This window comes from Tauraco erythrolophus, chromosome 19 (genome assembly GCF_009769465.1).
Source record: "Tauraco erythrolophus isolate bTauEry1 chromosome 19, bTauEry1.pri, whole genome shotgun sequence".
Taxonomy (NCBI): domain Eukaryota; kingdom Metazoa; phylum Chordata; class Aves; order Musophagiformes; family Musophagidae; genus Tauraco; species Tauraco erythrolophus.
In genome coordinates, this window is record NC_141483.1 from 14219059 (window position 1) to 14234965 (window position 15907).

The window sequence follows — 15907 nt, forward strand, 5'->3', positions numbered from 1 at the left end:
CCTTCTGGCAGCTCAGGGGCGTGCCAGGTGTTGGTGGCGTTTGTGCTTAAGGAGAAGGAACTAAAGGACAGCTCAGCCCTGGAAATAAGGGCTTAGAACTGTGCGTGGGGGTTAAAGGATACCCTTGGATAATCAAGGTAACGCCAGCAGCCTCTAGCCCCTCTATAACACGTTCTTGAAACCCTCTCAGCATTGTCTGTATCATAAGTAAGAAGCACAACTGACTCCAGGGACATCCTGGAGGACAAGAAGGACATGGAGCTGTTGGAGCGGGTCCAGAGGAGGCCACGAAGATGATGGGAGGGCTGGTGCACCTCTGCTATGGAGACAGGCTGAGAGAGTTGGGGCTGTTCAGCCTGGAGAAGAGAAGGCTCCGGGGTGATCTTATTGCAGCCTTCCAGTACCTGAAGGGCCTACAGGAAAGCTGAAGAGGGACTTTGGACAAGGGCGTGTAGTGACAGAACACGGGGCGATGGCTTTAAACTGAAAGAGGGGAGATTTAGATTAGATCTAAGGAAGAAATTTTTCCCTCTGAGGGTGCTGAGGCACTGGCACAGGTTGCCTAGAGAAGTTGTGGCTGCCCCATCCCTGGCAGTGTTCAAGGCCAGGTTGAATGAGGCTTTGAGCAACCTGGTGTAGTGGAGGGTGTCCCTGCCTGTGGCAGGGGGGTTGGAACTAGATGATTTTTGAGGTCCCTTCCCACCCAAACCAGTCTATGATTCTATAAGTAAGGAGCACGACTGTCTCCAGGAACATCTGGATCAGAAAGGAACAAGAACATTGGAAAAATGTGGTTGGTTTGTAAAGTTGTGCCATGATCGGTAATCATCAGCAGCGGTGGTAGTGATTAGTCAGATTACGTTGTGTCTGAGCATTTGGAAGACGTAAAACCACACTCAGGTGCCCCGGTTTGACTGGGGCACATCATGCATGAATAAATATTACCCTTGGAATTCCATGCTTTGCGTCCTAGCCTCTCTCCTCGCTCAGCACGGCCCGGTGGCGTATTTCCCGCAGCATGTACCTGAGGAGCATTGTCCGTGCCCCTTCCCTGCTCCATGCCGGGACCCGGCAGCACCCGCAGGGGTTAACTCGGCGGAGGCGATCCGGATGGTGCCGTTACAAAGCTGTGATCTTTGAGGAGAGCGGGGTGCTCCTCCCGGCCCCCTACAAGACAGCCACGGGTGCGTATTCCCATTTCCCGTGTGCTCTTGTTTCTGTGCATGGAGGAAAAATAAACGTCAGTGTCCCCGTCAGCTGTCTCTGGTTCTGGTACCGCATCAAGAACTCAGAAGAGCAACGGAACTGGTGAAGGGTTTGGAGAACTTGTCCTATGAGGAGTGGCTGAGGGAGCTGGGACTGGTCAGTCTGGAGAAGAGGAGGCTCAGGGGGGACCTTCTTGCTCTCTACAATTACCTGGCAGGAAGTTGTAGGGAGATGGGGGTCGGGCTCTTCTCCCACGTTATGAATGACAGGATGAGAGGGAATGGCCTCAAGTTGCGCCTGGGGAAATTTAGGTTGGATATCAGGAAGAATTTCTTTCCAGAGAGGGTTGTGAAGTGTTGGAACAGGCTGCCCAGGGAGGTGGTGGAGTCCCCATCCCTGGAGGTGTTTAAAAACCATGTGGATTTGGTGTTGAGGAACATGGTTTAGGGACCCTGACAGTGCAGGGTGAATAGTTGGACTCGATGATCTTGAGGGTCTCTTCCAACCAGATGATTCTATGATTCTATGAACTTGCATGGTGACGGTGGTACCCCGTTGTGCCATCAGAAGTACCAGAACTGACAGCTCCAGATCGGGGCCTGAACCCATCTGGTAGTGAAACTGTCCTGTAACGACACCGGCTGGTGCCACCCAACGTTGGTACAGCCCTTCAGGGCACTTCGAGAGCTCTGTAGCTTCACCCCGAGGGTACCACACCAAAAATGGAGGTGAGGTGCTTCAGCTGGGGGAATACCCAGACTTCTCACCGTGTCTGGGTAAATTACCCCAGTCCACCACATCGGTTCTTGGGAGTGCTGGTTGATGTATCAGGCTTCAGAAGGGTTTCAGGCTAGTTTCCCAGTTCTGATGATGCCATGCATGCTCTCTCCTGGCTTTCTTTTCTCTGTATAGACTGGGAGGCCCAGAACTGTATTCCAGCTGGCACCATCCAACAAGCCATACTCTCTGGAGGGGAAAACAGTCCCTCTCTGAAGTACACAAGAGGAGAGCTGACAGCTGTGGAGTTTTTGCAGGAATTGGGACAGCTGTGCTTTGAGATTGTAAGCCAACTCCCCCTTCCCCTCTCTGTGCTTCCTGACTGCAGGGAATGGGAGCTTTTAAAAGGAATGCAGTGATGGAAGGGTCTGGATTTATCCTCTAGGAAGCATTGCTGTCTGGTCAGGGCAGACTTTTCGCTGCCATCGTCATTCTGGTACCCAGGCAGGATGGTCAGCTGAATTTGCCTTTACTTCCATCAGCCACTTCCTGCATATTTCCTAACTTTTTTATTTCAAGACGCCTCTAGGATCAGCTGAGATGAGAAGTCAGAGAGCCAAAGATGAGCTGAAAGGCTTTTGCTGCTAGTTCTTAAGTGGGCATGCTCCATGTATGGAGGCCACAGACTCCAGGGAGGGTTCTTAAAACCAGTAGAAGCCCCTCCACAGCAGCTCCAGGAACATGGTGCAAGAATCCTCTTTGGAATAAAGTCTTTTTGGAGCAGCTCAGTCCAAAATGCAGATTCCTTTCCTGACCGTTGAATGGTAAAGCAGCATTTATCTCTAAGCCGCCTTGATTCCGTGGCAGGCACAGTCCTAGTGCGTTTCTCCTTCCCAAAATCAGCCTCTTATCTCTACTGCTGCTTCTATGGAATTAGTGATGTGAGAACGCTTCTTTCTTTGGTCTGAGCAATTCAGCTGGGAGATCCACTGACTGCCTTCTGCTGCCAGAGCAAGTAGGACAGCAAGATAAGATGATCAGAAAACCTACACACCCAACCACTCTTGTTTTCTTCCCTGCTTAAAAACCATTTATGGCTAATTATCATTCTTGGGGTTTTCTCTGGTTTCTTAGGCAAATGTCTGTGTTCCAGAGGACTCTTTTCTCTCGGACTTGATCAGAAAGGAGATGATGAAACAGCTCCCCATAATGGCAGAAGCAGTACAGTGTATCCGTGCAGAAGGCCTTAAGACAGCTCTTGTAAGGAGCAACCGCTGCCTGCTGAAAGGAGAGAGCTTTGTGCCCCTGGACCGAAAACACTTCGATGTGGTAAGCCTCGGTGGATTCCAAAATGCCGTTCTGTAGCTAGGTCTGTAGAAAGCTGCAACTGAAATTCTGTAGGTGCAGGGTGCCAGAGGAATGGCAGCCAGAGTCACGTGTTAGTAGACAGAAACGTTACAGTCTGTGAAAACGTCTCCTGGCACGATTTGGTGTAGGGACTGAGCCTGGAGAGGGTCTGAGGGAGCGGCAGGTACTCCTGCATTTGAAAATTCATTGCAAAATGCCCACACGACCACGAGTGTACGTGTGACAGGCATGGCTAGCCATGTCGAAACAGGACTTGGAAGCTGGAATACTGTACAAGAAATAAATGCTATTACCCGGGGCACTTGCTTGCTTTGTATTTAGTCCTTACTCTTTGAAAGCTTGTTTCATCTCAAATAATTGCAAAGCATCCCTCATACTAGAGAAATCCTGCCAGGACACGTCGATCCGTCTGAGCCGATGGACAGGCAGAGACCCCTCTCCCAGCAGCTCTGCTTGTGCAAAGATGAGGCAGAAGATTAGCCGTGAAACTCGAGCCTGGTTTGGGTGGCTTCCCTTTAACGGGCAGCTATGAGGACTCAGCTCAGCATGGCAGAAAATTTGCTTTTTTGTGTGCCCCAGCTCACGTCTTTGGATTTCAGGAGTTTATTCGTGACTGAAGGTTGTTTTATAGTCTCCATTGAGACAACAAAACACGCAAAGAAGAGTCCTATGGATACATGTAAAACCTGGGACTGTTTAAAGTCACCTCGTCGACATTATGTCACTACTGACTCAGTTTTCTGTGCCTTATACTGGTGACACCAGTGCCTGTGATGTTTGCTTCGTGGGCTGATGCTCTGCTGTGATGCTCTGTGGTACCTTTCACCCCAGGCTGTTTCAAAGCACTGTAATAACCATGGCCTATCCGGTGTCATCACTCCTGCAGTGTGGCTCTTCCGTACCAGCAGGCAACAGCACTGCACAGTAATTAGTGGGAAAGAAAAAAAATGGAATGTGGATTTCCATTAGGATTGGTTTTTGTGTCTATCTAATAGATTCGTTTCTGTTCTGAACACCCTACAGCAGTGCAGAGTGAAATATTACTTGAGTTTTTTGTGGTTTTGAGGACAGTGCAAGTGTTCAGAGACTGACTCAGGTTTTTTTGGTGCAAATCTGGGCAGATGATTATGGTCAACATCTCTGCTGCCAGGAAGATCGCTTTGGCGTGGCTGATAGGTGCAATGGTCAGGACTTTTCCAGATCGTTGGGAAGGTGGTGCAATCCAAGGCTTTCTTGGACAGCATCGAGCAATTGGTTCAGCACGATCTGTGAGTCTCCCACATTGATGAGTCTCTTTGGATGTCTTCCATCCAAGGACTGGCTGATCCTGTTTAGCTTGTTTGAGCTGACAGAGCCACAGCCAAGCAGTTGGTGCCCACGCAGCCACCTGAATCACGTCCTGTCCAGCTCTGCCAGCCCTCCATTCCCCGTGTTCTTTATTTCACGCCTTACACTGTCAGTATCTTTCCCACTCTCCATCCTCCATTTCCAACACCGTGCAGATGTTTGTGGTCACAGTAGGCTCATGCATAATCCATTTGTTGTTGCCACAGATGATGGAATCTTACTGGGAAGGAATGCACAAGCCCAATCCTCGTCTCTACAAGCTGTGCTTGGAGCGCATGGGCGTTCAGCCCCACGAATCCATCTTCCTGGACAACAGCAGCCAGAACCTAGAAGCAGCAGCCCAGCTTGGCATTACCACGGTGAAGGTACACAGCAATGCAACCCGGGCAGGCTTTGGGTATGGTTTCTAAATCCAGAAGCTGTGTTTGACTTGAATGGCTCAGGATTTTCAGTTGCAGTTGCAGACTCCTGTTGCCAAGGCTTTTGTTTCAGCCCATACTTATTCCTGCAGGATGTGCTGGGCTTAAAGGGGAGGATTAGTGGCAAAGTCTGCACTGGCCTGTTTCATTCCCAGCTCTGAACCCTGCAGCCAGTGTAACCTCGGAGAAGTCACTTCTTCATGGACCTCAGTTCCCTATTAGAGAAAGAGCCCTAACTGCATGGTTGAGACAACCACATCCATCTGATGTGAGAAAACAAGACATATTTAATAAGTTTCTAGAAGCTCCGAGACTTCAGGGATCTGTCAGCTGGGGACTGACTCGTTAACGGCCCCCAGGCTTTGGAGATAGTAAGCACAGGAGTTTTTGGGGAGGGGACCACTGGGGGAAGGACAAGCACAGGACTGGTGGGACGAATGAACTCTGCTCCCCTGGACTGCACACAGGGAATTCCAGCTTTTAGCCCAGCCCAAGCTCAGAGTGCCTATGCCACTGTAACAGGGACGTCTCCAGGACAGAGACCAAGGTGGGAGGCTCAGCAAATATTGGTAATGGTACTCTGTGCTGGCAGGGACTGACCACTGAATTCCTGCGTGTCTTAGTGGATCGATGCTGCCGGACTCACAGATTAATGCAACTCATGTGTGCAGAGCTCTTTCTTTCCCAGGCAATTTTACCTTCCAACTATCATCCAGTGTTTCTCCCTCCCTCCTGCTTTCAGGTTGACGATCCAGAAGTTGCATTCAAAGAGCTGGAAACCTACCTGGGTTTTCCTTTGCAAGGGTTTGTTCCATATACTCGTTCAGTGAGACCAAGCATGGAAATCCCAAAAAATCATCTGCAAAACTACCTCGAAAACGTTCTCAGTGACCAGGCAACAGGTATTGCAGTGCTTTTTGCTCTTCAGCCTGAAAGCTCGCATATTCTGGAGCCATTGGCTCTTTCCAGCATATGACAGATGGATTGAAAAATAACAGTAATGAAAGGCTCCTAATCTGCAACCAAATGTCGCAGCCATTCTGGCTTCAGTGGTCTGTCACTGTTTCTCAGAAATGGGAAACAACATTTTAAGACTTCCTCATTTGGGCGGCGTTGACCACAAGTTGCCAAAGAGATGCCAGAATTGTTCCTGGCCTGCGAGCCTTCTAAGAGCGATTGGCACGCTCCCCAGGGATGTGGGACCCAGGAGCAAAGCGTAGGTTCCTGATTGCTGCAAGTGAGATCTCAGACCCAGGTGCAGGAAGGGGAAGTAAAACCTGGAGAAGTGGTGGCAATAGTAATAGTAATAGTAATAATAGTAACAATAATAATCCCAGCTCACACTTCTCTCTGCTGACCCTCTGCTCTCAACTCCTCAGGCCCACTAGTGTTACGGCAGTTTGGCCACGGAAAGTGCACCCGGACCTATCATGTCAAGTTTGGAGATCGCTCGCTAGTGCTGAAGAAGGAGCCCTCTGGCAGCGTGCGTCCCTCAGGCCCTACTGTCAGAAGGGAATACAGGTGAGAAGGAGCTAAGGAGCTGTGCTCTTCATGCCAGCTGAGCAGGGAGGACTTCTGTAGGAGATTCCCAAACAACCCATCCTAGGAACAGGGCTCTACACATCACACCCACAGTTCACACACCTGCCTCCCACGTTGTCCTTCCCTGCGTTTTGCACAGCTCCATATCCCAGTTTGCTGTGCCAGAGATCTCTGCCCCAGCAGCAGAGCAGCGGGACCCTTGTAGGGGAGCAGTTGTCACCTCCCCTTGGTTTTTCAGAGTGTGTTGGTCTTGGGGCTCCAGGCCATGCAAGGATTTCGGTGTGCTTCTTTCCCCTGCCCCCAGCCGTGCTATTTTAGGGTGTCTAAAACGGAACATGGGGCTCTGGTTTGTATTGTGTGTCTGCCTAGCAACAATGCAGTTGTAGTACTGGTGCCCTAATGCCTTTCTGTGCTGACACGGCTCTCTGGCTCGCCCGGCAGGGTACTGAAGGCACTGTCTGAGGCTGGTGTTCCTGTTCCCACTGTACTTGCTCTCTGCGAGGACAGAAGGTAACCTGGTCCCTCAGCTTTCACTCTGTGCTTGACAACTTCAGCCAGACTCCTGCAAAGACGAGGAAAGGAGAGAAGGAGCCAGACCTCACAAAGTGCACTGGTCTGATTAGTGTTTGCCCAGTTTCAGGCTAGAGGAGCCTCTAGAAGTTCAAAGGACACTGACACTTTCATTTGGCTTGTTTAAGGTGTGTCCTTATTTTAGCAATTAATCAAAATGGTGACTGCTTTTGAAAAGCTGCTATAAAACAATGTTGCAGGTCTTCTGCTGGTTTCTCAGGTTTCCAGTAAGGAGGTGATTTTTCTAACTGCCAGTCCTCAGACTTGCCCCGAGATCTACAGCTGCGATAGCAGCAAGTCTGCAAGCAGGGCACCCTGTCTAGCCTGCAGTCAGCACAGCTACGCTCACATCTCTGCTGGCTGCAGTAGTAAAGTCTCTGCACTGCAGCTAAATGTGCGTCCACCGTTCACAGTCTGACAGCTCAGCTTCAGAGCTTGCTGCAGGGGAGGCAGGGAGATGGGTGGTGCTGTATCCTGGCCCCAAGCTCAGCTTCCTGGGGCTGGAGGCAACGGGACTGATCGTGCCACAGCCATGTGCCACTGGCTGGCAGCCTGAGTTGGGCTTGAACCCAGACCACAGCTGGGTGTGAGCGCTCACGGAGCAGTGCCGTTGAGGCTGCTCTTCACCTTGCCATGCAGGTGAAGCTGCAGGTGAGATTTGAGGGGTGGTAGGTAGTAGGATTGACCTCAGACTCGCCGGTTCCGCCTTGCTTCCCCAGCACCCTTGGCACACCTTTCTTCCTGATGGAGCACTGTGCTGGCCGTGTCTTCAGGGACGTCTCCCTCCCCATGCTGCAGCCCAGCCAGCGGCAGGCTGTTTATGCTGCCATGAGTCAAGTCCTCTCCAAGATCCACAGCGTGGACCTCAGCGCAGCCAAGCTGGAGAACCTTGGGGAGCATGGTGAGAGAAGGCTATGTATCCTCTATCACTGTTTCCTTCTCCTGTGTGGCAGCATTTCAAAGGATGGGCTCTGGTACAGGACTTGGGCCAAACACGGGGGCAGTTGGGAAAGCAAAGATGGGCAGCAGAGTTTCTGAATGCCCAGGCGTGGTGGAAGGGTGTGGAGAGCTGCTTCAGATCCTCCACTCTGTGTTTACTGCTAGTAGTGCCCAAAACTTCCTGCCATGAGCTAGAGCTGCACTGTGGGTGCAGGGGTAGCTTGTTTGCTGCCATCCCTGACCAAACTTCCTCAGCTCCTCCAGTTTCTCCACAGGGCTATCTCGGCTTCTTGGATCTGGTGAAGTTACGTTTTGGCCCAGGACCTAATTATTTCCACCAGAATGTCAAATCCAGTGCTCTACTAAGAATGTACGAGACCCTTGGAAATCACAGTTAAACTCTGGGAGCTTATCACAGGGTGCTGGACTGAGATCTGCTTGGCTGTTTGACTTTTCCTGCCCGCACGTTTTATGCATCTCTTTTGAAGACTCTTTGTGCCTGTCCCTTTCCCTGAGAGCCTTCATTTCTCTGTTACAGGTAATTACATTCAGAGGCAAGTTGAGACCTGGACAAAGCAGTATCGAGCTGTGGCAACTCATGTTATCCCAGCCATGGAGAGACTCATCGAGTGGCTGCCTCTGCATTTTCCTGTCTCGCAGAGGACGACAGTCGTGCATGGTGATTTCAGGTACTGCTTGGCTGGAGCACATCCCAGGCAGTGGAGAGGGAGAGAGCAGGTAAAGCAATAAGCAAACTCCAGAGAGCTGCTGAGTTGGGCTGGCGCAGCGGCTGCAGAGCAGTCTGAAAGCTGGGCTCTGAGTCACACTCAGCATCCCCCAGGTAGTGAGACCCAGAGGGCCACAAGCCCTTTGCATCTGTCACGAGAAACATACCCCGAGAGTTCTGACTGGTGCTGTCTTGCACCCAGAGCTCTCGTGTTTTCCCCCGTGTTTATCTGCCTGCTGATCCGTGGCAGTTTAAAGCAGTGCCTATTTGAGAGCAGGGAAACTGGGGCAGGAACTGAAAACCTGGACTCCTGCTGTCCAATTCCAATCTTGCTGCCTCAGTCAGTGTTTCAGAGTTTCTCTGCCCAACCACTGCAAACACTGGTCTTAACGCTGGGGGATCATCAGCCATTTGTGCAATGCTCAGAAATCAGACCTAGTGCGTGCTGCGACTGGCAGCTGGTGAGCTCTGCACCCTGGCACAAGGGCTGCCCTCTCTGTTTCCTCCTCAGCTGCTGCCCTCCCCTGGGGCTTGAACTGCTGCAGGTTGTACTTGTGTACTACACATAACGCACAGCACGTGCTAGCGCGGGGCCTGGAGTCACTGTGTGCCTCTGAAATGACCAGAAGATACCCCTGGCCAGAGACTTGCCTGCTTCGCTTTTTGGCCAGCCTGTCCTGTAACATCTGTTCATGATCCGAGAGCCTGAATAACTCCGTTTCGTTCTTCAAAGCACAGTTCAGTTCATTATTAACCAGGGAGTTTTGCTATTTGAGTAATCTCTGTCCTCCCTGACCTATGCTTGTAGAAATTAATGTTTCACTTACGCAGCCTCCCAAAGGACTCAGCAATTTTTGTACGGCGTGAAGGGCACTGGAAAGCACCTACTGCTGCTGAGTACTGGGATGTTTGCCCCCTCGTGGGACTTTTCTGATCTCTTTTTCCCTCTGATACAGGATGGACAACTTGGTCTTTCATCCAGACAGGCCAGAAGTCCTTGCTGTCCTTGGCTGGAAGCTTTCAACTCTAGGAGATCCCATCTCTGATTTGGCGAATAACTGTATGGCCTTCTTCCTGCCACCTCACTTCAATGCGCTGAGAGGTACAGAGAGGGGCAAAGTCACATTTGACTCAGAGAGAGAGCAACCAGAGTTCAGAAACAGATTAGTCCCTGCCCAGAGAGCTCAGCTGACAGTTGGGCTCATTGCTGTTGGAAAGAGCTGTGGGTCTCGTACTGTATTCCCGGCTCTGCCCTTTCTCCCCTCCCTGAAGAACCCTCCATCCCTCCAGGACAGAAACATCTTTCTGCATGTGCAGTGATCATCGTGCCATTGTCACCCCATCCCCAGTTTGTCTTATATCTGCCACCCATTTGGTGAGACGATGCCCCGGTGCAAACTCCACTGTGTGCTCCCTGTCCTGGTTGGTACTGTCACCATGACCACACACATGGATCTTTGTCAGCAGTCACGTCAGGGATGGCCCCAGAGAGGAGGGCCCTGCTTCACAGCTTGCAAAACTGCATTTAAAGATTAGTTCGGATTATTTTCCCTCTCCCTTCAGCTGTAAAGCTGAGGAACTCTTTTGGGTGGGAAAGCTGTGAACCAGGCCAGCCCGGAGGGGTTTGTCCACAAAGTTACACGCTTGTTAAAAACAACAACATATGGGTAAATGGAGAGGAAATCGCTCCATTGTTTAGGAGGAAGATCCATCAGTCACTGCTTTCACAATCTCACCCCAGTGAAGAAAACGGCCCCATATGCATTTCACCCCTGTGGGTTGGTGCCAAAGCCCTGTTGTTATGGACAGAAAGAGCACGGCAGCAGGGCAGGCGCTGGATGGGTGCAGGGCTCTCTGCTGCTCCACAGCTGCATGGCTCCAACACAAGCCTCGCGGCATCCCTAGAAAGCTCTGAGCTCCTCGCTGTCTGCTGCTTCACTCTTGCCTCTTCACGTCTTCCAGGCTTGTGGAAGCGTGATTTGGGGCACCTGGGAGTCCCCACGGCAGAGGAGTATTCCCAGATGTACTGTGACCACATGGGAGTGGAGCGCCCTGAGAACTGGAATTTCTACATGGCCCTCGCCTTTTTCCGACTGGCTGCAGCGCTGCAGGGACTCTCCAAACGCTCTCTGGCAGGTGAGGAGCCCGACCACGCCGGTCCTGTTCTGCACAGGTCTCCAGTCAGAGCACGGATGGATGAGCACTGGTGTGGGGAGAGCTCCCACCGAACCCGGGGAGGTCAGACAGCGGCGCCGCAGGGTTTGGGCACTGCTGGCCGTGTGCCCCGAGAGTGCCGAAATTCCCAGCTGTAAAGCAGAGCGTGGCATTTCTGGCAGGCCTGTGCTTTCAGCACAGAGCTCCTGTGGGAAATCAGGGCTCAGAATAAGAGATCTTGTTTCACCTTTGTGTTTGGAGATGAATGAGTGACCTGGGAGTAATCGTGCAGCGAGTTACTGCTGCGTGTAGACAAGAGGGATGCGAACAGAGTGCCCTGGAAAGCACAGAGCTCCCTCCCTGCCCGCCACGGCACAGGCTCGGAGGGTGTGAGGCTGTTCTGACCTCTCAGGCAGACTGTGCTGTGTCATCAGGATGTGTCCTGCAGCCAAAAAAAAAGGGCCAAAGGGGAGCACACACAGAGCATTTCCCCGGCGGGTGCTTTTTGCTGGATGCAAAGTGTGTTCCTGTTCCTGCTCGCTGTTTGTGCTGGACGGAGGTTGCTGCGTGGTCACTTTTCTTTCATGGGAGAACTGAGCAGAGGCCGGAGTTCAGAGCTCAGAGCCGTGTCCTACAGGTGGAGCTCTCAGACCTTCAAGCTAAGCACCACCTTCAAAGAGAGACTCGAAAGCAGGGAGGTGGTGTGAACTCCCACTGCCGTTTATCTGCCTACGCCAGGTCTGGCCTGGGAGTCTTTATCAGAGAAAAACAAGATGTTATTTTCGTATTCCTTAGAGAGGAGTCTCCCCGAGTCCTGCAGGGCTGGCCCAGACAAGGACACATGGTGCTGTTTGGGATGGGACTGCATCATATGGGGCTCTTTCAAACAAAGGTCTCCTGTTCTTCTCTTGTCCCCAGGGAGGCCAGTCCCAGGTGAAGGCAGCCCGGAGGATGCAGAGTTTGTGGCCGACCTGGCTTGGGAGTTCGCCATAAAAGAAGGATTCCGTGTGTTTGACCGCCTCCCCGCCACAAAGCCTCCCCCACGACCTTCCAGCACCTGTGCCAGGCGAGGGCCATTCCTCAGCAGGAGCTATGGTACCTGGCCACGTCCTGGGGCAGCTCCTGAGCCCAAAGGCCCCCTGGTCACTCCCTTCGCCAGCCTGCTGGGGATGGCCTGGGGTCTTTGCTGCAAGCTGGAAAAGATCATGGGTGGCCAGTGGAGTCTTCTGATTTTCCAGACCGGATGGACTCCACGTCCTCTTCTAGAGCTTAAGGTGAGATATCTCCCTCCCTCAAGTAGCTTTGCTTTGCTGCCCCTACACCAGGGTGGGGGTCACAGCATGCCTCTGAGTGCCCTTGTTTTCCTGATCGCATGGGACACTTGGCAGTCCTAGAGCCCACTGGCTTGGAGAAGGGGGGCTGGCTTCCCGCTGCTGGCTGCATTCGAGCAACAGAGTTCATATTCTGGGAAACAGCAATTTCAGAGGCCGGCACGCCCTTCCAAACTGGGCAGATTACTGCCAGCCCAGCTGTAATCACTAGTGCAGCTCCACCGAGGTCCTGCCATCGATGCTGATGGAGTCCCCAGAGCTTGGCTGGGCTTGGGCTTTTCAGCACCTGCCAGTCCAGCGCTTGTTTGTTCCCTTTCCCTGGCAGGGGGAAGCCTTGCTGGTGCCTCAGTGTGGGGAAAGACTAGGTTAATTCTTTTTGTAGGAGTCCCTCCCAGAGCTTCCCTGGGAGGTCCCTCAGGTAGGGCAGGGAGCTGCTTGCACCTCCACAGCTTCATTTCCTCCTCCGTGTTTTCCTGTCCTCCTCTCCCTGGCAGGGACTGTCCCTGCAGACGTCCCCATCAGCAAACAGCCGCCTGCCCAATGATAAGCCGAGTGTGATGGGTAGTGCAGGCTCCGGGATGCCCGTTGGACTTTGGCTCTGCCACTGTCCTGGGCTCTCCTGCACAGAGAAGATGCTGCTGCAGCCCTGAGCTCTTGAAATGGAGAGACACTGGTCATTCCTGGTACAGTGGGGAGGAAGCAGAAACCAAAGCAACTTGCCCACAGTCATGTGGTGGGTACGTGGCAGAGATGGGAGTAACATTAGGTCTCAAACTGTAGAGTTTTAATCTTCCTTCTGCCAGTGCAAGTCAAGTCAATACGCAGGTGTCAGGACACCTGGGTGCCCTGCCCAGGCTCTGCAAACTCTGGTTTCTCTGTGCTTCCACTCCGTGGTGGTGCTGGTGGCCACGGTGTGGCTCGGCGTGCCCATGACGCTGGGCTGGCTGGTGCTGCAGACAGATTTGCTGGCAGTAGTGTCGTAAGTAATCATTCACAGAGCGTGTCATGAAAACAAACATCCCCAGCCTTGGGTTGCTACCGAGATTATGTTCTTAACGTACTCTAGTGACATTACGAAATTCTAGTGGGTTACTTAACCGTCTTTTAGCTGCCAAAAAAAATCCCATCTGTTGTTCAGCCCTTCAGAAGCATTTGCTTGTACTCCGGCAGAAGCCAGCAAACCCCAGCGTTTCAGGGTGTGTAGCAGCTGATCCCCTGAGAATGTGAAAAAGGAGGGGAAGCAGCAGCTCTGGGGAATCTGGAAGTTCTGAGATGAGCAGATCTCCTCACCTTTCTTCCAAACACTCATCTTCAGAGCTGGGAGAGAGTAACCAAGTCTCCAAACATCAGAACTGCCACACTCTCTCTACTCCATGCCTTGGGCTTGTGGTGGAGACACCACTCCTTGCCAGGGGGAGCAGAGAGCCCCTTCATCCCTGCCATCTCCCTGCCTTTTCCCTTGGCATTGTCCCTGCACTGCCAGCCTGGCTGTGGAACTGCGTTGTGAAAGCCAGGGGAGGAGTCTTGCTGCCCGCAGCAGAAAGATAATGCAGTGGAGTGTTAAAGAGCCACACAGTCCTGGCCTGGGACTGGCGCGGCGCTCGTGAGCTGGGCCAAGGGAAAGGGCCAGCCTGCCTCTTCCCAGCTGGCACTGCAGGCATGGAGGTTTGTCCCAGTGAGTCTGGCAGTGAGGTGCCCTTGGCCAAACAGGGCAGCATCTCGGCCGATCCTGCCACATCCCGCACGGGGAGCCAGCAGACTTGGCACACTGGTCCCGAAGGCTGCCCGTCCCCACGGTTCTCCAGGGAGATCCTCTGCAGAGGAGCAGAGCAAAGCTCAGTTTCTCTTTCGGAGTGAGCATAAGGGCATCCGGCCAAAGCACTGGGCACACAGCTGCACTCCCAGCGTTGTGCCTGGGAGGGAGCCAGGACTGGCTATTGGAGGGGCCAGCACCAGGGTAGGGGGATGCAGGAGGATATCATGTGTCTCATCCTCTTCCATCAGGCAGAGAGTGGCAGGACCAAAGCAGAGGCTCTGATGATGACTTTACAGGCCGTGGATCAGGAGAGCCAGGTGAGCAGACACACGCACCTAACGTTTGACCCTTCTCTGACCCAAATAAAGCAAGACAGGGACACCTCCCTCCTGGGGCCTCCTCCATGCCAGGAAGGAGGGATTGCAGTCTGGGGCAATCACAAGGGGTGATTTGTCCTGCCTGTTGTGAGATCCCAGGGGAGGACCTTTCCCCAGCACTGAGTTCTCCGGGGCGTTTGGAAGGGGCTGGGGTGTTTGCTGCTGTCCTTCCCTGGTCTGAAGCCCCTGACTTGCCCTGCGTGGGCTTTGATCTCGCTCTCACACAGGTCTCTGAAGCAGAACATCTCAGCAGTGCAGACCCCAGCCTGGTGCTTCACTCGGACCTGAGATCCCCGTCTGACTGAAGGTCCTGCGTGGTTCACAGGACAGCGCTCTCCAGACCAGGGCCAAGCCACGAGCCGCAGCGCTGGGCAGCCTCGGATGTGAGATTAAACCAGCCAGTCTGGCGTGGGAGAGGTCGTGCGAACGGCAGACTGGGAGCTCCTGAATTTCAGTGGTGTTTGCTGTTACCTGTTTTCTGGGCTCAGTGCCTTTATTGCCAGAATCAGTAGGTACAGAGCAAAATCCATCCCTGGATCATGAGGCTGAAGACAGTCTTGAAGGGGGTCGAGAATGACTGGGCTAGGGATGCTGGATTTGGTTTTGGGAATAAGGAGAATGGAGCAGGGCATTTCTCATCCTTCGGCACAACATCTCCAGTCACCTGCAGACTCTAGAAGGACTCCAGTCAGTGATGGGGGGAACTGAATCAGGTCTTTGAGGACTCTGGCTTCAGGGGAGGCTCCAGAGCTGAGGCAGTGCCTGGCTGCTGGAGCTGGGGTGAACTGGGAGGACTCAATGGTCCTATGACAGCGGTGGATCTCTCTGGGTTTCTTTGGGGACCAGGGAGGATGCAGACTGGATCAATGGGGGCTTTCAGTGCCTCACAGAGACCAGCAGCAAGGGGAGAACTGTGGAACAATCATGGTAATTCCTAAGCTCTTTATGAGTAGTCTAGCATTAATTCAACATTAAAATGATGGGCATGCTTCTTTGAGTTCTTCTCCAGCGTGGGCGCAGCCTCACAGCCCACTTTCACAAGGCCACGTCCATCTGCCCGGGGCCACCACCACATCCCTGCTCTCCGGAGCACAAGGGGTGCTGTGAGGGAGCCCTGGGGCAGCCCTGGCTGCTCAGCCCCAGGACCACAGGGCTGTAGGGAAGCCCCGTAACCTGAGCTTTGGTTTCTCCCAGGCTCCAGGGTGAAATTCCACCTCTCCCCCAGACACTTGGCTGTGCTGTGGAAGGGGGAGGGGGGCTGTATCTGAGCCTGTATCTGCCCAGCCCAGAGAGCTGGGATGATTTCCTAGCAGGCACCTGGCCTTTGCGCCTCCCACCATCTCATCTTTCAGGCAGGCTCGATCCCAGCCAGCTACTGCAGGGCTGAGACTTTGAGGTTGAGGGTTGAAGGTGTTTCCTCCTCTGCATGCAGTTTTAGTGCTGCTGGGTTTGCT

The 15907-nt window shown here is 53.0% G+C and overlaps 1 protein-coding gene across 1 annotated transcript; it reads left to right on the forward strand.

The window, feature by feature from the left end:
- Positions 1-1018: 1018 nt before the first annotated feature.
- On the forward strand, positions 1019-15444 carry ACAD10 (acyl-CoA dehydrogenase family member 10). Its single transcript, XM_086623301.1, has 14 exons — positions 1019-1184; positions 2119-2267; positions 3058-3252; positions 4845-5003; positions 5800-5959; positions 6437-6578; positions 7041-7109; positions 7889-8070; positions 8647-8797; positions 9792-9937; positions 10798-10971; positions 11908-12263; positions 14325-14393; positions 14681-15444. Exons 1-14 carry the CDS (start codon positions 1019-1021, stop codon positions 14756-14758), a joined length of 2196 nt encoding a protein of 731 aa, XP_086479427.1. The 3' UTR covers positions 14759-15444.
- The last annotated feature ends 463 nt before the right edge of the window (positions 15445-15907 follow it).